Source organism: Onychostoma macrolepis, chromosome 03 (assembly GCF_012432095.1).
Source record: "Onychostoma macrolepis isolate SWU-2019 chromosome 03, ASM1243209v1, whole genome shotgun sequence".
Classification (NCBI taxonomy): Eukaryota; Metazoa; Chordata; class Actinopteri; order Cypriniformes; family Cyprinidae; genus Onychostoma; species Onychostoma macrolepis.
The window spans coordinates 50,882,833-50,907,716 of NC_081157.1; the positions used below are offsets into that span (position 1 = coordinate 50,882,833).

Sequence of the window (24,884 nt, forward strand, 5' to 3'; positions counted from 1 at the left end):
TAAATGCATCTGAATTATAATTAGGCTCCATGAGATACTCACTCCCAGTCTCGGCAGGGTCAGTCGCCATTTAGAAAAGTTATGAGGAAGTATGACCTTTAGAATGAGTATTCATGTAATAAATTGACTGGCAGAGGCATAAACACTCTATACAAAACTTTTGTCATACAAATGAATTACCTCTCAAGAAAGTACACACTGCTTTTACTCAATATACTTTGGATGGTCCCTGTTCGGGCGCCATTTTATGTAACAAACTCTCTCAAACATCAGTTTAACGAAAGCCACAATAAAAAATATGGGATACCATCCATTGAGTTTTTGATACTGATATATTAAAGTTTCATAGTGTATACAAACAAGCAACCTCCACACATAAACAACCATTTCACCCCCTCTCCATAATATGTACAAATCAGTTCCTTCAAAACAGTCCACGCAATAAGTTTTACAAAAAACCTGTGTTTCCAGCGTTGTTTGGCCGTTGCCAACAATTTTGTCCCAAGTGTTCCAATACCGGTGTTGTGCCGAAATTGGTGACTTAGCGAAAACTGTGACCAGGGGTCGCTGTTCAGCAAATGTTCTCATGAGCGCGCAGCGTTAGATCAGACGCAGAAGCCGAATGATCAGCGTCAGAGGAGACGAGCGCTGCTGTAAAAGATGTTTCATGTCTTAAGACTAAAGAAAATTAGACAAGCATCTAAATTCTTATATAGAAAAGAAATTAAATATTAATGCTGCTGTTGTCTGCGAATGTGTTACCCTACTACTAAGAATGGTTTACTTGTGATGTTATGTAAAACATATTTCTGATTATCTGATAAATGTAGGTCTTATCTTTATTCTTATTACTATGATAAAATAGTAATACGATAATAAATAAATAAATAAAACAACAGCTCATAAATCTAATTTATGTGATGTTTTTTAGGTTATCATTCACAAGGTTTGTTCCTTATTCCACCTCTAACACTGTTGAAATGTCTCAACTGTAAGTATAGTCAACTTAACTGTATAGGTAATTTCAATTTAACTTACATTAAACTGACTTAAAACTTGAGTTGAACTTCGTATAGCCTAATTTATTTAAAAAAGTTAAGAATGGCTTAACTTATTTTGATGAGTTAAAGTAATGTAAAACATGACTTTTTCATGACTAACTGATCATACCATTTTTATTTTACATTTATGTTTGCATATTACTAAGAATTTGTTACCATTACAATTATATTTTACAGAGATTTCCTCATGAGTTTTTTTTTCTGCCTTTTAGAGTATTCCTAGAAAAGTTTTTATATCAATTTCACAAGTCAAATTAGAGATAAGTTATGATTGGGTTCAAATGTTTTTATATAATCTGAAAAAAAGTAGGATAAAAAGTGTATGAATAAATAGCCTAAATAAGACTTTTATGTAACTGTAAATAACTTAAAGTGTTGTCTGCTCACAGATCAACCTTTTACAAAACAAATACAGAAATACATTCTGTAGTATAATTATATGTTAAATGTTCACTGTCCCACATGACCTTTATGGCTTATTCATTTATTTGATTTATTTAAAAAAAAAAAAATGATTTACAACATGAACAAACAATAATTTAATTTCAATAAACTACTACTAACTATTAAGTTTTTCAGCATTACTGCACTTTCAGAAATGGAGGGGGTGAACGTTAACAAGATAAATGCATGTTGGGCAAAGGAATTCCTTCTCTATCTGCATTTTCACATTGAATCTGTGATTCAGGGGAAACATCAGGAGGGAAAACCTGTAAGCCACACAATATAAATGTTTTAATTTCAATTCTGCTTTTTCTCTTGATGCCACATAATACCTTCACATATTATTTATATTTTTAATGAAGTACAGATTTTGAATAACAAAACTCATATAAAAACAAGGTTAATGTGTAGTTCTTGCTTTTTGTAAATGATTAAGCCAATTAATGGTAGGTGCATATCAAACAACTTTTGTTTAAATGAGAAAAATAAGAGGTGCTGACACATGCAGTACAGTTGAAGTCAAAACTTTACATACACCTTTCAGAATCTGCAAAATGTTAATTATTTTACCAAAATAAGAGGGATCATACAAAATGCATGTAATTGTTTATTTAATACTGACCTGAATAAGATATTTCACTTAAAGATGTTTACATCTAGTCCACAAGAGAAAATAATAGTTGAATTTATAAAAATGACCCGTTCAAAGTTTACATACACTTGATTCTTAATACTGTGTTGTTAGCTGAATGATCCACAGCTGTGTGTTTTTTTAGTTTAGCGATAGTTGTTTGTGAGTCCTTTGTTTGTCCTGAACAGTTAAACTGCCTGCTGTTCTTCAGAAAAATCCTTGTCCCACAAATTCTTTGGTTTTCCAGCATGTTTGTGTATTTGAACCCTTTCCAACAATGACTGTATGATTCTGAGATTCATCTTTCCACACTGAGGACAGCTGAGGGACTCATATGCAGCTATTGCAGAAGGTTCAAACGCTCACTGACGCTCCAGAAGGAAAAACCATGCATTAAGAGCCAGTGCGTGAAAACTTTTTGAAATTGAAGATCAGGGTAAATTTAACTTAGTTTGTCTTTTGGAAAACATGTAAGTGTCTTCTGTAGCTTCTGAAGGGCAGTACTAAATGAAAAAATATGATATTTAGGCAAAACAAGAAAAATGTACTCATCTTCATTCTGTTCAAAAGTTTTTCCTTCTGGAGCATCAGTGAGCGTTTGAATCTTCTGTAATAGTTACGTATGAGTCCCTCAGTTGTCCTCAGTGTGAAAATATGGATCTCAAAATCATACAGTCATTGTTGGAAAGGGTTCAAATACACAAAAATGCTGGAAAACCAAAGAATTTGTGGGATTTTTCTGAAGAACAGCAGGCAGTTTAACTGTTCAGGAGAAACAAGGGACTCACGAACAATTATCACTAAACAAACAAACAAACAAAAAACACAGCTTGGATCATTCAGGTAACAACACAGTATTAAGAATCAAGTGTATCTAAACTTTTGAACGGGGTAATTTTTATAAATGCAACCATTATTTTCTGTTGTGGACTATATGTAATCATTTTTATCTGAAATATCTTATTCAGGTCAGTACTAAATAAACAATAACATGCATTTTGTATGATCCTCTTATTTTGGTAAAATAATTAACATTTTGCAGATTCTGAAAGATGTATGTAAAGTTTTGACTTCAACTGTAAGTCACTTTATTAAGCATTAAATAAATGGAGCTAACATTTCAGTAGCTTTAAATTTAACCTGTCAGAACCTACTGTATCTATAAATATATCAATATCTTATCAATATGCATTATTTATGTAAAATAGAAAGAAAAGGAGCTCACACATCACATGAGTCACCTTATTAAAATTGTATAGTAAGTTATTTTGAAACAGTGGTAACATTTTGATAGCTATGTGAATTTTTACTTGTCAGATTCAGTGACCCTTTCAAGTGTATAATCATATGCATTTGTAAGGAACAAACTGTAGATCTCCAACATTATTGGGCAATTACAGTAGTAATAAGAATAAAGATAAGACCTACATTTATCAGATAATCAGAAATATGTTTTACATAACATCACAAGTAAACCATTCTTAGTAGTAGGGTAACACATTCGCAGACAACAGCAGCATTAATATTTAATTTCTTTTCTATATAAGAATTTAGATGCTTGTCTAATTTTCTTTAGTCTTAAGACATGAAACATCTTTTACAGCAGCGCTCGTCTCCTCTGACGCTGATCATTCGGCTTCTGCGTCTGATCTAACGCGTGCGCGCTCCATGAGAACATTTGCTGAACAGCGACCCCTGGTCACAGTTTTCGCTAAGTCACCAATTCGCACAACACCGGCAATGACACGATGAAGCAGTCAATGAGTAATCCCCAGACCGTCGGTATGTAATCCAATGGCATTTCCCACACGCATTTTGCGGTTGAACTTATCGTACACAGTCTAATAGAGCTACTTAACTCAAGACCTTGCGTAACATACAATTAACTTAACATAAGGTCCAGAGATTCATTAGAAAACCATTTTCTCATCTCTGCCCTAACAAAGGATGAAAACCAGTGAGCTCCAACTCAAACATCCTACCTTTGTATTAAAACCAACCACCCCTCAACTTCACTTACTCTCTCTGCTTATATTGGAGTCTTCACCCTCCTACCTGAGGACATAGCCCTCTAGTGTTGAGGAGAAGAACTGCAGTAACAGTAAATTCAACATAGAACTGTTACAACCTCTGCCTTCTAAGTATGACCTGAACCATTTGAGTACCATCCCAGAAAGCCCGACCCAGTTTTCCAGTCTCTCTAGAAGTATGTTATGATCAATAGTGTCAAACGCAGCACTAAGATCTGTAGTACCAGCACTGATATTTTGCCAGAATCAGAATTGAAGCGAATATCATTTATTATCTTAATAAGCACGGTCTCTGTGCTATGATGTGCTCGGAAACCAGATTGAAAATTGTCCAGGTATCCATTTGAGTTTAAGTAGTTGTTCAGCTGATTTAAAAACTACCTTTTCAATAATCTTACCTATGAAAGGAAGATTTGATATTGGTCTATAGTTCCTCAACATTGTGTTATCAAGATTGCGCTTTTTCAGAAGGGGCTTAACGACTGCAGTTTTCAGGGAGTTTGGAGAAGTCCCAGAAAGAAGTGAGGCGTTCACCACTTCTAAGAGATCTGCTTCTAAACAGTTAAGCACACTTTTGAAAAAAGATGTGGGAAGTGTGTCAAGATAGCATGTTGACGATGTAAGGTGCTGTACTATTTCTTTCAAAATTTGGCTATCAATTGCTTGAAAAACAGACATAGTCACTTCTTTTTGAAATTGCGGTCGAATCTGTGTGACCTCTGCAAAACTAGATATGCCAATCTCCTTTCTGATATTATTGATCTTCTCAGAAAAGAAGGAAGCAAACTCATTGCATTTACTGTCGGAGAGCATTTCACTGGGAATCTGACTTGGAGGGGTTTGTCAGTCTCTCCACAGTAGCAAAAAGAGTGCGAGAGTTGTTTAGGTTACTGTTTATTAGGTTTGAGAAGAAGGTCTGTCTAGCTGTGGCTAGTTCCACATTGAAAGCATGAAGGCTGTCTTTATAGATGCTATAGTGAATTTCAAGTTTTGTCTTCCGCCACATCCGCTCAGCTTTTCTGCATTGTCTTTTCATACTCTGAGCTGCTGTTGATTTTCTCCATGGTGATTTTTGTCTGCCATTCTTCTTGCAGACCCTTGTCGGAGCAATATCATCAATAACTTTCTTAACTTTTGAGTTAAATGAATCCAGGAGAAGATCAACAGAGTCTGCAGAAATGCTTGGTGTTGAAGATATAGCCTTCATAAATAGCACACTAGTGTTCTCGTTAATGCATCTCTTTCTGACAGAGACAGATCTAGATTCAGTGGTAACAGAGATCAATATATCAAAGAAAATACAGAAGTGATCAGATAGTGCTACATCCTTAATAACAATGGATGAAATGTTTAGACCTCTACTGATGAGTAAATCTAGAGTGTGTCCACGATTGTGTGTGGGTCCATGCACATGCTGGATCAGATCAAAAGTGTTTAAAACAGTTATAATTTATTTTGCAGTTTTGATTTCTGCATTATCTATGTGAATATTAAAATCCCCTGCAATAGCAAAACAGTCAAACTCTGAGGAAATCATTGATAACTGTTCTGTGAACTCTTCAACAAAGGCTGGAGAGTATTTTGGAGGCCTGTAAATAATGATAAACAGAATGCGTGGAGCACCTTTCAGCACAATACCTAGATATTCAAAAGACAAATACCAGTGACCAAATGACACTTGCTTGCATTGATAAACATCTTTAAATAGAGCAGCTACACCTCCACCTCTCCTAATAGTCCTGCAGACACTTATACAATTAAAGTTAGGAGGGGCTGTTTCATTGAGGACTGTTGCACTGCAGCTGTCCTCAAGCCATGTTTCATTTAGAAACATAAAATCCAGGTTGTTTGTGGTTATTAAATCATTGATCAGAAATGATTTATTTTTTAGTGAGTGAATGTTTAAAAATGCTAACTTGATGGAATTACATTTTGTCTCTACAGCAATCTCAGATTGACGCATTACCGGCCGCAGATTAGATGGGTCAGCCGTACGGCTTGAGAAGGCCTTAGACTTTCTTTCCATGAGGAAAACTTGTTTTGGCTGCGTGGTGTTATCAGTGTCCTTGTGGGATGTGTCAACGATAGAATAAATGACACTGACATTAAGCCTGTCAACATCTCATCTGACCGCAGATAGCCTACTGAATCGGGACAGCACGTTTTTCTCAGCTACTATTTACTTAAAGTGCATCTGACAGAAGTGTCAACAGCTTTCATGCATGTCTTTTAAAATAAAAGTCTCGCAGCAGAAAAACATTAAGAATTACGTTTTTTGTAGTTGATGTAGCTATAGTTTCTTTGGCCGTACACTCCGCGACCCACTCAGAATGGTCTCAAGACCCACTTTTGGGTCACGACCCACCAGTTGAGAAACACTGGTTTAAGGGATTGTATGCAACACCCTTAAATCATTCCCTTAGGTAAGGGGAAATAACGCCTTAAGTGTCATACTTAAGGGAAAAACTTAAGGTGCTTTATAAAACTGAAGGTTAAACATCATAAAAATCCCATAGACTTACATTGACGGGATGTTCAGATGAACCAAGACTATTCAAACTCCAACTGTCAAAATTCAAACTTAAACTCCCAGAATCCTTTGAGACTCAATCAAGCTTCCCTTCTATGTACTATTTCTAACCCATTCAAACTCATCTATCTATCTATCTGTATAGTGTATATGATGCTTACCAGCAACTTCATAGCAACACTCTAGCAACCATCCAAACCATCCTAGCAACCACCCCAAGTACCCTAGCAATGACATAGCAATACCACAGTAACTGCCCCGATAAACTAGCAATTGCATAGCAACAGCCTAGCAACTACCCTAATTACCTTAGCAACCGTATAGCAACAACCTTGAGTACCCTATAAACTGCATCTATATATTTTTTTTAACAGAAAGTATTGTCTTCAAAAAATTCAGATTTTAATTTTTAAAACTATTTAAAACTGAAAACCATCAAACTTTTACAACTTGTAAAACTTTAAAACATTTAAAACTTTCTGGCCTTGTTTCTCAAGCCAACTTCAAATCCAGTTATTGCTGTTTCCCTTTTTATTGCGTCTTCTTTTACTTCAGTTGATCGTGTAAATTCACTGATCTCATTATTAATCATCACAGATGATCAGTGGAGTGGAGTCCCCATTCCACTGATACCCCAAACTAACAAATGGATAGAGTTTCTCTTTAAAAGACTGATCAGTGTAAGTGTAGATATGAGAGCTGGACTTCACATCATAAAAGAAGATGAGACCCTTCTCATAATTCACAAACACAGCGATCCTCTCAGGATCCACTCTCAGAGAAAGAGAGTAATCAGAAGAATCACCAGCTCGATATCTCCGATCTCTCCGTCCCACGATCCAGTATCCTCTCTCAGGTCTCAGAAAGATCGATCCCTTCCTGTAAACAGATTCTCTGGCCACTCCTAAATCCCACTTAGTTTGTCCCGTCACCTGCACCTCAAAGTAGAAACACCTCGAGGAGAATCCCTGCTTCCCAAGAACACCAAGATTTTCATCAAATCTGTATTTTCCTCGATCCACTCCTTCTGTTTGTGTGTTTCCAGATCTCACTTGTTTCCCATCATCAGACACGATGAGACGAGAATGAGCCGTATCAGCATCCAGAATCACATTCACTGCGGAAAATATTAACAATTCTGCTTTACAGAGGAGTATATCATAAAGATTATGACAATTATTTATTTTTATAGGAATCATGAGAACTTTACAATACAAACAAAAATAAAGACACACTATTAGATGTTAATAAATGTGATGTTTAATGTACATTATATTATAATATTGTTGTATTCACTTTGTTGTTCATTTTTGGATCCCCTTGTGTTTCTTTTCTTTTTTTGGTCTTGCTTGTTTTTAGTTATGTATGTAAAATAAATAATTATAATACATAATGTGTTTTTTAATATATATAATAATTCCATAAAACAAGCCTTTAATTAAAATAAATAATTATGCCTTTTACTTGTGTGTTCTTAAATGTGTGAGAGCTGAAAACAGAAAGTGTGAAGTTATAAAGTCTTCATAACATAATTCATCTTTAGATCAATAATTTCAATCACTGCTTGAAGACCAACAAAATACAAGAACATCTTACAGAGTTTATATATCTTATAATTAAACATATGAATGCACAGTGTATTCAATCATTAGTTTGCTAAATAATTTAAAAGTAGTGGATTTATATTTTAATAAGATCATATAAAACATTCACCTTTAGGTATAATTGTCTTCAGACTTTGTAAAAGTTGATCACGTTCTAAAGAAAATTCAGAAAAAGATGAGAAAAGAACATTAAAATTATATCATTTTTATTACTCTGACAAATGATCATTCAGTTGAGTTAACGTCACACAAGTGTTCATCAGACGCCATGAACTGACCATGAAGCTGGTTTAGCTGACCGTTCAGATAAGATTACTGTGTTCTGTTTCTTTCATTAAACAATACTGCTGGTGCTAAGATCCAGCTCTATATTGTCTTTTTTGAAACCAGCCATGACAGTATCTGAATAAATATACATTTTATAAACAACTGGTGACCATTTACCAGAAGATATACACAAAATAAATGAATGCACACAGTTATAACAGTATTTTACTGCTGAAAACAGAATTTAAATGAATAATGAATTAATAACATAATAAAGACAGATTCACCTTGTTGTATACTCCTCTTCTCGTCTTGTAGTTTACTGTGTTCATTCTGCAGTTTACTGTATTCATCCTGTAGTTTACTGTATTCATTCTGTAGTTGAATGTGTTCATTCTGCAGTTTACTGTGTTCATTTTGCAGTTTACTGTGTTCATTCTGTACTTTACTGTGTTCATTCTGCAGTTTACTGTATTCATCCTGTAGTTTACTGTATTCATTCTGTACTTTACTGTGTTCATTCTGCAGTTTACTTTGTTCATTCTGTAGTGGACTGTGTTCATTCTGCAGTTTACTGTGTTCATTCTGTAGTTCACTGTTTTCATTCTGTATTTGACTGTGTTCATCATGTAGTTTACTGTGTTTATTCTGTAGTTGAATGTGTTCTAAAGAAGATTCACAGTAAAGACGAGAGAAAACAGACAACATTCAGACAACAAATACAAATATATTTGTGATTGAGGAACAACAATAAATTATAGGACCTAAGATATACACAAAAGTATATGAATGCACAATGTCTGTTAATTAAATATTTTGTGGATGAAAACAGACTTGACATTAATACTGAATTAAATTATTGGTCACACTTTAATTTGGGGTCCAATACTCACTATTAACCCTTTCACACATGAGTTTAAAATATTTTAGTTGAGCCCCAAGCCTGAGTTTTTTTAGGCGACCGTTATTTTAGAATGTATAGCCGTATTGTTTCCATGGCGACGCGTCATGCTTGTCATGTGACACACCGCAGCCACAATAGAGCTGTATGACACATGGATTGCTTTTATTTCGTTTTTCCTTTTTTGATTATTAGTATTCACAAACATACTCATTATATTATGAAATATCTGATATTCTGATTGTGAAATATGTGCAAGTAAATGTATTTGGCAGTTTAAATACTTTTATAATGACTGTGTTAGCTGATCTATACCGGGTGAGGGGCGCCACCATGTTTGTTCGCGCTGAATCCGAGCTGTGGGATTAACAACACGTAAATTCATCCTCTCCTCCCGAAACACATTAAAGTAAGTCTCCAGTTAAACTGGGAGAAGAGCAGAGTAAACTTTAAAGTTATCTACACAGTCTGAATGATATCAATAAAACATGTCGTCAGATTATATTTGTAAGGATCATTATTGCTGCTTCCATAGACATCAGCGTGTATTTTACAAACTATAAATGTATGGTTTTGCTAGTATGTGTATTTAAATGTCTGAAACCTAAAAAGCATTATATGGTTTAAAACAATGAATATTTGTGATAATATGACAAGTAGTGATGGGCCGTTCTTGAATGATTAGTTCTTTTTGAACGAATCTTTAATGTGACTCGGGAAGAACGAGTCGTCTCGGAGAATGATTCGTTCAGTCGCGCATGCGCAACATCCTATAGGTTCTGCACTGAATAAGTCATTTGTTCATCACGTGACAGCCCCATACGCGTAACCTATGCAGTCAGAGCCGGAAAGAGAATTGATTAGTTCGTATCCCGAGTCTTCGGGTTTGAGTCGTTCGTTCATCACGTGACAGCCTCATAAGCTAAACCTATTCAGTCTGAGGGAAAAATACTTAATAATAATAATAATAACCAACTCTTTAGTTTATTACCTTTGTTACCACATTCAGTGTTATGGAAAAGAATCATGACAGAAATTCACACATTTATAAACTGTAATTAAAAAGCTACAATTTGAGACCAGAAACACATGACATAACTGTATGAGTAAATAATAATAATAATAATAATAATAACTATGCACCCGTTTGTAAGGAAGCTATCTGTCCAAAGCTGTCACGTCACGTGACAAAAGAACGAACGACTCGAAAGACTCGAGATATGAACTAATCAGTTCTCTTTCCGGCTCTGACTGCATTGGTTTAGCTTATGAGGCTGTCACGTGATGAACGAACGTCTCAAACCCGAAGACTTGTCAGATAAGAGGTGAGCTAATAATACAAGACCCAGGTAAACAATGAAATAATCTTTTCTGTTTCTCATAGCATTAGTTTTGTATTGTTTGTAGTGTGATCAACGTTTGCATAAGTAGTAGATGTGTTAGGGAAGTAGCACGTAACATTTTAATGATATTTTGCTAAAATGAACGAAATGACTCGAAAAAAGATTCGTTCATTTTGCTGAACGAGACTCAAAGGTCCGAGTCAGTAAAATGATCTGAACTTCCCATCACTAAAGTCTGTGCCAGAAAGCAGATTTGAATTTAGCAGTTGATGACGTGACTCCAGGGACCAGCCAAGACTGATCACACCGGTGTGATCGTACGCATTAAAGGGTTAACTAACTATTAACTATGGGTTGGGTATCATTTCAATTTGATCCATTATAATTCAGATTCTGCTTATCGATTCTGATTCTTATCGATTCCCATTTTTAATTCCAATGTGGTTTAAAAAAGTCGCACATTTAGATATCAAACATGTTATTCTGTATGTTATTCTCTTTTTGGAAAACATTTAATTGCAGCTGAATGACATGAACAAAAATCAGCAGGCTACATAAAAACTGGAACCGATTAAGAGCTTTTTGTGTGAAAAATAGAGCTGCACGATTCTGAATAGGTTTTTTTTTTTTTTTTTTTTTTACAATTCTAAAGAAAAAAACATAAGACAACTGAGCAAAATCACATGTAATTTATGAATGAATGATTCAATGAAAATTGACTTGTTTCATAACTGGATGAATCAGTGTGTTTAACTGTTTAGAAGCAGATCTCAGAAGTAGTTAACACCTCACTTCTCACAGTGTCTTTTCCAAATTCCCTGAAAATTGCAGTTATTAACAGCAATCTGGATAACACCATACTGAGGAACTATAGACCAATATCAGATCTTTTTGCCCTTTATAGGCAAGATAATTGAAAAGGTTGTGTAGGAGCCATTTTTGGTTGTAATTGTCTTTCACGCCACTAGAGGGAACATCATGTATTTATGCTCTCAACTCAACTGAGAGGAGCGAGTGAACAAGATACAGTGGGGCAAAAAAGTATTTAGTCAGCCACCAATTGTGCAAATTCTCCCACTTAAAAAGATGAGAGAGGCCTGTAATTTTCATCATAGGTATACCTCAACTATGAGAGACAAAATGAGAAAAAAAATCCAGAAAATCACATTGTAGGATTTTTAAAGAATTAATTGGTAAATTCCTCGGTAAAATAAGTATTTGGTCACCTACAAACAAGCAAGATTTCTGGCTCTCACAGACCTGTAACAACTTCTTTAAGAGGCTCCTCTGTCCTCCACTCGTTACCTGTATTAATGGCATCTGTTTGAACTCGTTATCAGTATAAAAGACACCTGTCCACAACCTCAAACAGTCCAACTCCAAACTCCACCATGGCTAAGACCAAAGAGCTGTCAAAGGACACCAGAAACAAAATTGTAGACCTGCACCAGGCTGGGAAGACTGAATCTGCAATAGGTAAGCAGCTTGGTGTGAAGAAATCAACTGTGAGAGCAATTATTAGAAAATGGAAGACATACAAGACCACTGATAATCTCCTCGATCTGGGGCTCCACGAAGATCTCACCCGTGGGGTCAAAATGATCACAAGAACTGTGAGCAAAAATCCCAGAACCACACGGGGACCTAGTGAATGACCTGCAGAGAGCTGGGACCAAAGTAACAAAGGCCTCAAATCCTGCAGTGCCAGACGTGTCCCCTGCTTAAGCCAGTACATGTCCGGCCCGTCTGAAGTTTGCTAGAGAGCATTTGGATGATCCAGAAGAGGATTGGGAGAATGTCATATGGTCAGATGAAACCAAAATAGAACTTTTGGTAAAAACTCAACTTGTCATGTTTGGAGGAGAAAGAATGCTGAGTTGCATCCAAAGAACACCATACCTACTGTGAAGCATGGGGTGGAAACATCATGCTTTGGGGCTGTTTTTCTGCAAAGGGACCAGGACGACTGATCCGTAAACGAAAGAATGAATGGGGCCATGTATCGTGATTTTGAGTGAAAACCTCCTTCCATCAGCAAGGGCATTGAAGATGAAACGTGGCTGGGTCTTTCAGCATGACAATGATCCCAAACACACCGCCCGGGCAACAAAGGAGTGGCTTCGTAAGAAGCATTTCAAGGTCCTGGAGTGGCCCAGCCAGTCTCCAGATCTCAACCCCATCGAAAATCTTTGGAGGGGGTTGAAAGTCCGTGTTGCCCAGTGACAGCCCCAAAACATTACTGCTCTAGAGGAGGAATGGGCCAAAATACCAGCAACAGTGTGTGAAGACTTACAGAAAACATTTGACCTCTGTCATTGCCAACAAAGGGTATATAACAAAGTATTGAGATTAAATTTTGTTATTGACTTATTTTCTACCATAATTTGCAAATAAATTCTTTAAAAATTATACAATGTGATTTTCTGGATTTTTTTCTCATTTTGTCTCTCATAGTTGAGGTATACCTATGATGAAAATTTCAGGCCTCTCTCATCTTTTTAAGTGGGAGAACTTGCACAATTGGTGGCTGACTAAATACTTTTTTGCCCCACTGTATATGAAACGGGGATAAACAAAACACTAATATGCTCGGATTCAAGTTCAGCTTCATTATGCCTCGATACTCTACAGTCTGAAACTAGACAAGATATTGTTTTGGAGATCCTTCAGTTATTATATATATATGTTGCAGCAGACAGATAAGATAAGTTCAGTTCTTGTGGGTTCGGGCTCATACAGGAGAAGCAGGGAATGAGGAAGCAGATAAATTAGCAAAACAAGTAAAGACAAAGGAAAATATAGATATGCCAATTATCTACAGTAAAGTGGAACTTAAGACAATAATTAAAAAGGAGATAAATAAAAATTGGCAAATTTATTGGGATAATGAGCTGAAGGGCAGGCATCTATATTTAATACAAGCAATGGTAGATAGAGGAAGGAATTCGAGAGGAAGAAGAAAAGAAGATTGTGCTCTTTCAAGACTGAGGTCGGGACATACAGCACTTAATTCAACATTGCACATAAAAGGAAAACATCCAGCAGGACTGTGTGATTGGTGCGGAGTCAGAGAAACAGTAGAACATGTACTTATTCAGTGTAATAGATATACGGAGGAAAGATGTAAGCTAATAAATTATTATTATAGAGATAGAGAGAGAGTATGGTAAAACAGGAAAAATTACGCAGGTAATTTCAAAGTGAAGGCTTATAATAAACCCTACTCTTAAAAGCGCTCTTTTGTTTCCTTCTTAGACAACTAACCAATCACAGTCTTCAAAAGACTGTGTCATCGCTAGCAACGGGGTCAGCCCCGCCTCCTCACTAAGATAAAAGTTTTTGCGTTTTCCTCTGAGTTACTCTCAGATTGGTCCTGAATCACTTTTAAGCTAAGACTCCTAGTTAGAATTTTTTAAGCTAAATTAGGAGCTCTCTGAGAGGATTCTTACAATCTTTAAGAATACGGGCCCAGATGTGCTAAATCACTAGCCATATTTAAATCTAGACTTAAAACACGTCTGTTTAGCTGTGCATTTACTGAATGAGCACTGAGCTACATCTGAATTATTGCACTGTATTTTATGTATCCTCATTTCTGTATTATTATTCTCAGATGTTTCACTTCATTTTAAATATTTTTTTAATCATTTTAAAATTTTAATTATTTGCTTTTATTGTGATTTGTATGATCATTTTCATTATTTTTTATGTAAAGCACTTTGAATTGCCATTGTGTATGAAATATGCTATATAAATAAACTTGCCTTGAAAATTAAACCCCATACTGCCTTATTTTCAAAAAGAAATTTAAATAACAAGAAAACAAGCGTTTTTACCTTTGTTTTATGAGCAAACACAGCTATCAGTATTCCAGCAATCACACCGAGCACAACAAAAACTGAAATCATGATGACTGATGTCCTCCAAGAATTAAACATGTTACCTGTAACACAAAACAGCAATTAAGCTCATTGTGTAAATCAAATTATTTTGATGAGATGATTAAAAATATATAATGTTCAGTTCTGAATGGTACATAGACAGTAAAATGTTTTAGCTGTACTCGACTTAATAGACTATGCTGATAATCATTAACTTTTTTTACTGCATCAAATATACCACGAGAAGATGACACACAATTACAGTAATAAAAGCGTCAGTAGTTACTTGTGGTGATTATCAGTGTCTCCAGCATGTGATGCTTCAGTTTGAATCTGCAGTGAATCTTGCTGTCTCTCTCATATACAGTTACGGTGTGTTTCACACTGAATCCGTCTGTGTTTCTGTGTTTCTCTGTTGTTCCTGAACTCAGACGGACTCCTTCGCTGTTCAGCCACTCAAGATCAGGTTCAGGGTTCCAACCTCCAGATTCACACTGTAGATGAAGCCCTCCTGAATGATCAAACCCATCTACAGTGATCACCGGAGGACGCCCTACAGCTACAGATAAACAAGAAGGATGTTCTGTTGTTGTTCTGACTTTAAGTTAGTTAGAGCATGTTAAGGCTGGAATACACCACACAACTTTTGCCCTGATTTACAGTCCGAACACTGACGCTAGTTGCTGACAGTCAGAGCCAGTCTGCAGATTAGAGTTGACAGATTTCATAGAAAATCAAAATTCAGACTTTGATTCCATCCAGTCGGAGGATATCAGATATGTTTGATATTTTCAGCCGATTTTAGTTTTCTGTTTTTTTTTTTTTTTTCATTTATTACACGTCTCCTAGCAACAAGGTGCACGTTTCTGCATGAGTTTGTTGTGTTCCTCAGTCATTCAGTGTATGATGGACAGCTTTCTTTTGTGATGTATGATGCCTAGTGTTTTAAAATCTAATTCAGATTTTAAGTTGTGTAGTGTATTCCAGACTTTAGTTTTGAATGGTTTTCTCACCTTCAACACTGACATTAACAGTGGCATCATCAAACCAGGATCTGGACTGAATAAAACACTTATAAAGTCCTTCATCAGAGACTCGGACTGATGAGAGTTTGAGTGATGCATCTCCTCTCTGTAGTTCTTGATGATCCAGTTCTGTTCTCTCTCTGTAGGACTGAATCTGATCTGTGTTTTTGTCTACATGATCCTCATAGAGATGCACTAGTTGTGAGTCTCTCAGATCAAGTCTAAACCACTCCACTCTCATGTCCACAACACTGATGCTGGGTTTGACTGAACAGGGCAGAATCACATCTTCACCAGCTACAGCAAGCACAGGACCTGCAGCTCCCACGACTTCATACTGCTCTGTAGAAGAGAAAGAAAGGTCTAATTAAAAGTGAACCTCCTGTCAGTTGAACTGTCACCCTTCAGCAGGGCAAGGGCTACAGCGTTCCCATGTAAAGCAGTAACTGTCCTTCTCCACACAGCTCTGCATCTGAACATGTCTGCTTAAAAACACTGCTTGTGTGCATTTTTCTCTGTTTTATTAAATATTATTACATGGCTCTTTGTAAATTCTAAGTTTATTCTAATTAGTCAATACTTCTGAACAATGACAGTTGTCTATTGCAATGTTAAATAACTGACCATTCATCCAGGAGACCTACAGTTTCTGTTCTGTGGTTAATAAAATAAGTAGCCATGCAATAAATGGCATAAAGTGACATTATGTAATGTAATATTGCAGTGAGCCAGCCATTATCACATAAACTATGAATTAAACTGTAATTAGACCTATAAATATAGTTCAGCTGGACGATGAATCGACATGAACACACACTTCAGCTCTTTATATGGGTGTGAATAATTACCTGATCTTGAATCTGTAATTCCACTAATAATCAGCAAAGTCAGACAAATGAGCTTCATCTCTAAAGGACACAGATGCTAAAATGAAAGAAGAAAAAAAAAAAGTATAATAAACAGTCATCTCGTGTGCTAACATGCATGTGTTGGCTCTGAATACTTGCACATTTACACTTATGGGATGAATACAACAATTTACATACAGATCTAGAATCAGTTGGTTAAATTAATCCAGACAAAGCAGGACCAAATGTACAACGTGTATCTACATGTAGTATTATTTGACTTTATCCTTTTTTAAAAAAAAAAGTGTTTATATAGTTTAGTATCACTTAAAGACCTACCGGTTAAACGCATCTGATCTCAATTCACACTCACGATAGACACACAATTGTTCAGGTAAATGTGTTTCTCGACTTACCTTCGACTGAACATTGATGCGTTCACAAGAGTCTCTGAATAAATTATTGATATGATTATATGGGTTTGGTTTAGCCATTAACTAAAAGTTGATATGACAGTACATAAAGTTCAAAAAGAGATTATTCCCGTCTCTATAACTATTTATAACTAAACGATCCACCTGAAGACTCGCCCTCCACAACACTATCTGATCATAATCCAGCTGCTGGAATCATTCTCTGTTTACAGAAGCGTGTCTTATTCTGGTTTTGATTGCAGGACTTGTAGCCTATAACTGATCTTTGCGGAGAGCTGTGACTTTGTTTAGCAACGATTTAAAGGACGCTAATAGATTTCTCCTCTCTCTGTCTTAAATTGCTATGTAGCCTACAATTTGTGGATCCACACAAGACAGACTTATAACAGTCAGTTTTTCATTCAAAGCAGATAAAGTGATTTGGGAATGATATTTAATGCTGAAACTTGGCATTCATTTTATAAACCACAGTGGGGGGAAAAGCTATCCCATCTATTTGTTTCATATTGTGACGAGGCATAGCAACGGCAACAACATAAACAAACGTTACTGCGCATGTGCACTTTTGTGGCCCTAACTTAAGGACTGCCGTGGACAGCTGACTCCTAAAGTTTTTGATATTCTTCATATTCTGTGTGATATGAAGTGTATAACACAGCAGTGTTAGAAATGTATCTTTCCCAATAAGTTTAAACTGATTTTTACCTTTTATGGACATATTTACCTTTTATAATGCACAAATTTTATAATGCCATTTTTTTTTTCTAAAAGTGTGCGTCATCTTTTGAGTCAAATTCTTGCATTCTTTCAGTGAATTAGAATAATAAGACATTTGTGCTGTTACCAATCAAATTAAATCAGTATACACTAAATGCATCTTTGCAATGCAGAGGAAACACAGAAGTTGCATCTGAAGAGGCGTTTAGATGTATTTACACACAGTTTAATGCAGGACATAAATGCATTTAACCTGCAGTTACAAATGCATAAATCATGTTTTGATATATTAAACACAAAACGTTAAAATTCCGATATTTGAAATTATTTAAATAATAAAATAAAAAAAGTTACAGACTGCAGCTTTAATGAATTAACAAAACGAAAGGAAAAAAAAAACTGTGCAAAAATTAGCAGCCTATATGCAGAATTTTGTTTCATTTTTATGATGCGCTCTTGAGAAAGCGGCATCCTGTTTCCTTTATTTTACAAAAGCACATTTTTTTGTTTTTATTGTGAATGTACACAAAATAAAATAAATATTTAGAATAGTTTTAAATAATGTCTTACTCTTATATTACCAAACATGAAGGAGTATTGTAAATTGTTTCCATAGTTTCCACTTTTTTAAGGAAAAGAAAAATCAAGTGATCGTGCTGGGTTAAGCATTACTAACTCGACAACGCAGCCTGTTTATTGTCATAATAAAATACAGTCAGCCAAACATATTGAAAAAAAACATGCTATTTTATTTCCCTTCACTCCACAACAAATCCTTTAAATTTAACGGTAGGAAGAACTCATAACAAAACAAGAATAAAAATATAAGAAGCTATAACAAGCCAAAACGAATTAATTTAAAATGTTGTACTTATCGTTCCAATATCCATGTAAAACAAGATCTTCAGAACAAAATTAATACATTTTAAACTTGCAACATACTAAAGGAACATCAAATTAAGATATGTATGTTTGAAAGGTAGAAATTTAATAATATGAACATGGTTTAATGCGCTTTTGAACTACATGGAAACGGTACATTAATGTGAGCAACACCATGAACATGGACGCTGCCTATAGGCTAATTCTGTCACTTGACACCACATTTATTTGCGTTAAAGCTCCTTTTCTCGACAAAAAGTGTTTTAAAAAAACTAATTTTTGCCACATTTTACGTATCGATATAGAATTTATGCACTAAAGTTAAATGGAAAAAGATTGTGTCAACACATGAGAAATTTATGGCATTTCCATCAACTTTAATTTGATAAAAATTTTGAAGTGCTAAATATTTTTTTGCAAAAAAAAAAAATCCTTGGATGGAAACCTGACTATTCTTACAATTTTTATGAAACTGATGACAGAAGCAGGATTGACAGAGTAACAGGGATGTCAGGACACACATTCTTCAGCACACTGCACATATTTGTTTAAATTAAATATAAATGTTTTATCATTTTAAATTGCATTATATTGTTTTGCACTTACTTGGCATAGTTGTATGACCATAGTAAAAAGTAAATTTTTCAGTTAAAGTCAGTTCATTGTTGATTTATCACATTACATTTCTAAGAGATAAAATGTCTTAAGGGTATTGTACATCTGTTTGTCTGTGTCCCTCGCAGAACTTAAAATATACTGATCTGGTTCAATAATTAGGAAAGGAAGATGATCAGATCTTGGTCTATCTGTGATCATCTGAAACCAGACCAAGATCTTGATGCTGAAATTTGGTTTCACTATCTTAAACACTTCTGTAACTACAAGTCTGTAGTGAGAGTCTGCAGTCACCCTTCTGCTCTTGTTTGTAATTTAATTTACATGGATGCATTATTGACAATGAGTTATGGAAAGAAAATTACCTTTATTAAGACTGATCATTTTATCCCTGCCATTAACAACAACAATAGTAACAGTAACAATACCAACAATACTAACTAAAAATGTAACTGATGCTCATATGCCACTGAATGATATAAGCATTAGCTCAATAATATACCCAGGTGACTCCTAAAGGGAGTGTGCCTAATCTCAGTTCGTTACCTGTATAAAAGACAACCTGTCCACAGAAGCAATCAATCAATCAGATTCCAAAATCTCCACCATGACCAAGACCAAAGAGCTGTCCAAGAATGTCAGGATTGTAGAACTACACAAGACTGGAATGGGCTACAAGACCATCGGCAAGCAGCTTGGTGAGAAGATGACAACAGTTGGTGCGATTATTCGCAAATGGAAGAAACACAAAATAACTGGTCAATCTCCCTCGGTCTGGGGCTCCATGCAAGATCTCACCTCGTGGAGCTTCAATGATCATGAGAACAGTGAGGAATCAGCCCAGAACTACACGGGAGGATCTTGTAAATGATCTCAAGGCAGCTGGGACCATAGTCACCAAGAAAACAATTGGTAACACACTACGCTCGTGAAGGACTAAAATCCTGCAGCGCCTGCAAGGTCCCCCTGCTGAAGAAAGCACATGCCAATGATTCAGAGGAGAACTGGGTGAAAGTGTTGTGGTCAGATGAGAGAAAAATCCAGCTCATGGCATCAACTCAATTCGCCGTGTTTGGAGGAGGAGGAATGCTGCCAATGACCCCAAGAACACCATCCCCACCGTCAAACATGGAGGTTGAAACATTATGCTTTGGGGGTGTTTTTCTGCTAAGGGGACAGGGCAACTGCACCGCATCAAAGGGATGATGGACGGGGCCATGTACCGTCAGGGCCAGGGCATTGAAAATGGGTCGTGGATGGGTATTCCAGCATGACAATGACCCAAAACACACAGCCAAGGCAACAAAGGAGTGGCTCAAGAAGAAGCACATTAAGGTACTGGAGTGGCCTAGCCAGTCTCCAGACCTTAATCCCATAGAAAATCTGTGGAGGGAGTTGAAGGTTCGAGTTGCCAAACGTCAGCCTCAAAACCTTAATGACTTGGAGAGGATCTGCAATGAGGAGTGGGACAAAATCCCTCCTGAGATGTGTGCAAACCTGGTGGCCAGCTACAAGAAACATCTGACCTCTGTGATTGCCAACAAGGGTTTTGCCACCAAGTACTGTTTTGCGAATGGGTCAAATACTTAGTTGACTCCTTAAAATGCAAATGAATTTATAACTTTTTTGAAATGTGTTTTCTGGATTTTTGTTGTTGTTATTCTGTCTCTCACTGTTCAAATAAACCTACCATTAAAATCATAGACTTATCATTTCTCTATCAGTGGGCAAACGTACAAAATCATCAGGGGATCGATTTTTTTTTTTTTTTTTGTATTTTTATTCTCATCTTATTCTTTATTATCTGTGTTTTGTTGTTGTATCTATATACTGGAAGCTTGTGACACTAAAACAAATTCCTTGTATGTGCAAACATATTCTCAATAAAGCTCTTTCTGACTTATACTTTCAGAATTACATTTTTTTTTCTGTGTGGTAAAACGCTGAACATCAAAACCTTTGGTTTTCCATCATCTGTTTTCTAACTAAGTTGTTGAATACAAATATTTGTACTTAATAGGCTATTTAAAAATGACCTCAAGTTAGCATCAGATAGCTAGTTAGCTAACCAGTTATCATCAGCTTACAATATTTTTCAAATAGGCAATTATAAATATGTAATTCATAATTATTGATTGTATTCTTTTTAATTTTATGCTAAAACGTTCTTTACTCTGATTTTGCTCTAGATGTATAAAGCAAATTGCTTTGTCAGACTGGTGGCATTTTACCCCACCTGTGGGGCAAGACGCCCCCTTGGTACAAATATGCGTGATACGAATTTTGTCATCAGTGCAGTACGGGTGCACTGTACATGCACCACCCGGTTTTTGTAACCGCACGTAACTTTGTACGTGCAGGTTGCACATGCTCATTGAATTTGTTTTGCAGTAATCAGTTGTTTCACATGGTGGCAGCACTGTCCCGGTCCGTTGTTTCACAGTAGAAAATTAAACTAAAGAGACGGAACAACAACAACAAAATAACAGAGACTGCAACAACAACAGATGCTTACAGGTGCATCTCAATGAATTAGAATGTCGTGGAAAAATTCATTTATTTCAGTAATTCGACTAAAATTGTGAAACTCGTGTATTAAATAAATTCAATGCACACAGACTGAAGTAGTTTAAGTCTTTGGTTATTTTAATTGTGATGATTTTGGCTCACATTTAACAAAAACCCACCAATTCAATATCTCAACAAATTAGAATACCTCATAAGACCAATAAAAAAAAAAAACATTTTAGTAAATTGTTGGCCTTCTGGAAAGTATGTTCATTTACTGTATATGTACTCAATACTTGGTAGGGGCTCCTTTTGCTTTAATTACTGCCTCGATTCGGCATGGCATGGAGGTGATCAGTTTGTGGCACTGCTGAGGTGGTATGGAAGCCCAGGTTTCTTTGACAGTGGCCTTCAGCTCATCTGCATTTTTGGTCTCTTGTTTCTCATTTTCCTCTTGACAATACCCCATAGATTCTCTATGGGGTTCAGGTCTAGTGAGTTTGCTGGCCAGTCAAGCACACCAACACCATGGTCATTTAACCAACTTTTGGTGCTTTTGGCAGTGTGGGCAGGTGCCAAATCCTGCTGGAAAATGAAATCAGCATCTTTAAAAAGCTGGTCAGCAGAAGGAAGCATGAAGTGCTCCAAAATGCTTAGTAAACGGGTGCAGTGACTTTGGTTTTCAAAAAACACAATGGACCAACACCAGCAGATGACATTGCACCCCAAATCATCACAGACTGTGGAAACTTAACACTGGACTTCAAGCAACTTGGGCTATGAGCTTCTCCACCCTTCCTCCAGACTCTAGGACCTTGGTTTCCAAATGAAATACAAAACTTGCTCTCATCTGAAAAGAGGACTTTGGACCACTGGGCAACAGTCCAGTTCTTCTTCTCCTTAGCCCAGGCAAGACGCCTCTGATGTTGTCTGTGGTTCAGGAGTGGCTTAACAAGAGGAATACGACAACTGTAGCCAAATTCCTTGACACGTCTGTGTGTGGTTGCTCTTGATGCCTTGACCCCAGCCTCAGTCCATTCCTTGTGAAGTTCACCCAAATTCTTGAATGGATTTTGCTTGACAATCCTCATAATGCTGCGGTTCTCTCGGTTGGTTGTGCATCTTTTTCTTCCACACTTTTTCCTTCCACTCAACTTTCTGTTAACATGCTTGGATACAGCACTCTGTGAACAGCCAGCTTCTTTGGCAATGAATGTTTGTGGCTTACCCTCCTTGTGAAGGGTGTCAATGATTGTCTTCTGGACAACTGTCAGATCAGCACTCTTCCCCATGATTGTGTAGCCTAGTGAACCAAACTGAGAGACCGTTTTGTAGGCTCAGGAAACCTTTGCAGGTGTTTTGAGTTGATTAGCTGATTGGCATGTCACCATATTCTAATTTGTTGAGATAGTGAATTGGTGGGTTTTTGTTAAATGTGAGCCAAAATCATCACAATTAAAAGAACCAAAGTTTGAGTTGAATTACTGAAATAAATTAACTTTTCCACAACATTCTAATTTATTGAGCTGCACCTGTACATTAACAAGCGCTTGTGAGCGAGAGGGTATGAGACAGCTCACCTTTGGTTTAAAAGAGTTCAAATGATATATTATCAGTCATAACTTATAGGAGAATATAAAGCAAACACTGGACATGGATTAAGATTTCTAGAGTGCACAAAATCAGTATAGGCTACTTTGTCCTTAAAAGTCCTTTATTTCCCTCCCAGCTCCCCTCTTCTCTATTCTTCTTCATCTTTTCTTCTCTCTCCACACTTCATTTGGACTCTCATGTTTTCCCAGCAGTCTCCATTCATTTGCAGCTGGCAGAGCTGGCCAAATCACCACTGCTCCAGCCCATGGGAGACTGGATCTTTGGGTGTTACTTAAAGGGATAGTTCACCCCAAAATTTAAATTCTGTCATTAATTACTCACCCTCATGTCGTTCCAAACTCATAAGACCTTCGTTTATCTTCAAAACACAAATTAAGATATTTTTGATGAAATCGGAGAGCTCTCTGACCCTCCATAGACAGCAACCCAACTGAAATGTTCCCAGGTCCAGAAACATAGTAAGGACATCAGTAAAACAGTCCATGAGACATCAGTGACGCAACTTCAATTTTACGAAGCTACGAGAATACTTTTTTTGTGCAAAGAAAACAAAAATAACATAATTTACTCAACCATTCTTCTCCCCCAAGTTACTGTCTTCCTCCATTTTGGAGAGTACCCAAGAACATATTTGACGTAATCAGCGTTGTTTACATTCGGGGGGGGAGAGTGCGCTTGAACGAAAGCTGCAAAATAAGCGTTGTTTACGTTCAGGAGGAGAGTGCGCTTGAACGAAAGTTGCGTAATAAGCGTTGTTTACACTTAGGGGAAAGCGTGCGTATGCGTTGTGCTACTCTCTAAAATGGTGGAAGATGGTAACTCGGGGGAGAAGAATTGTTGAATAAATTGTTATTTTTGTTTTCTTTGCACACAAAAAAGTATTCTTGTAGCGTTGCAAAACTTAATTTGAGTTTTGGTCTGTCACCTGGGAACATAGTCTGGACCTGGGAACATTTCAGTTGCATTGCTGTCTATGGAGGGTCAGAAAGCTCTCGGATTTCATCAGAAAAATCTTAATTTGTGTTCTGAAGATGAACGAAGGTCTTATGGGTTTGGAACGACATGAGGGTGAGTAAGTAATGACAGTATTTTCATCTTGGGGTGAACTATCCATTTAATAAAAAAGGACTAAGTAGATTAGAAATAAGAGAGAGAGAGAGATGGGTTCTTGGGCCCTTTGCAACTTAACAACATTTGCAAAATCAAGGCATTTATAATATTTAAAGATATATAATATGTCTAGTTATTTCTTACACTAGGCCTGCTGTTTTTCCCTTTTTTTGTTAATCATATCAATTTCACACACATATTATTTTAAAATCAGAGTGCTTATGAGTTGCCTTTTAGATTCAAATTGTATTTTATATTCATAATTGATCTCCTCATTCTGAATTATTTCAGTCATGTAGTGCACATAATGTTCACCCGACTCACTAACTATCTGTGTTTGTGTTCTTGTGTTTTACAGTGGGCCTCAGTACTCCAGATTTCTACAATAGTAAGTCAATTAATAAACGCTTTAACAGCAACAGCAAAGTGTGATATTTTA

At 36.3% G+C, this 24,884-nt stretch overlaps 1 protein-coding gene across 1 annotated transcript; it reads right to left on the reverse strand.

Moving 5' to 3' along the window:
- Positions 1–7,280: 7,280 nt before the first annotated feature.
- Positions 7,281–16,623, reverse strand: LOC131535821 (butyrophilin subfamily 1 member A1-like). Its single transcript, XM_058768327.1, has 7 exons — positions 16,566–16,623; positions 15,706–16,059; positions 14,979–15,251; positions 14,648–14,754; positions 8,855–9,215; positions 8,410–8,454; positions 7,281–7,813 (listed from the first exon to the last, which is right to left on the reverse strand). Exons 1-7 carry the CDS (start codon positions 16,621–16,623, stop codon positions 7,281–7,283), a joined length of 1,731 nt encoding a protein of 576 aa, XP_058624310.1.
- Between the last annotated feature and the right edge of the window lie 8,261 nt (positions 16,624–24,884).

Excerpts from the sequence above, each read along its gene's own strand:
- LOC131535821 (XM_058768327.1), bottom strand. The coding sequence starts at position 16,623 with ATGAAGCTCATTTGTCTGACTTTGCTGATTATTAGTGGAATTACAGAT. Across the intron at positions 8,455-8,854 it reads GAAGAGGAGTATACAACAAG|AACGTGATCAACTTTTACAA; the intron begins GTGAATCTGTCT and ends AATTTTCTTTAG. Across the intron at positions 7,814-8,409 it reads GAAGACAATTATACCTAAAG|TGAATGTGATTCTGGATGCT; the intron begins GTGAATGTTTTA and ends TATTTTCCGCAG.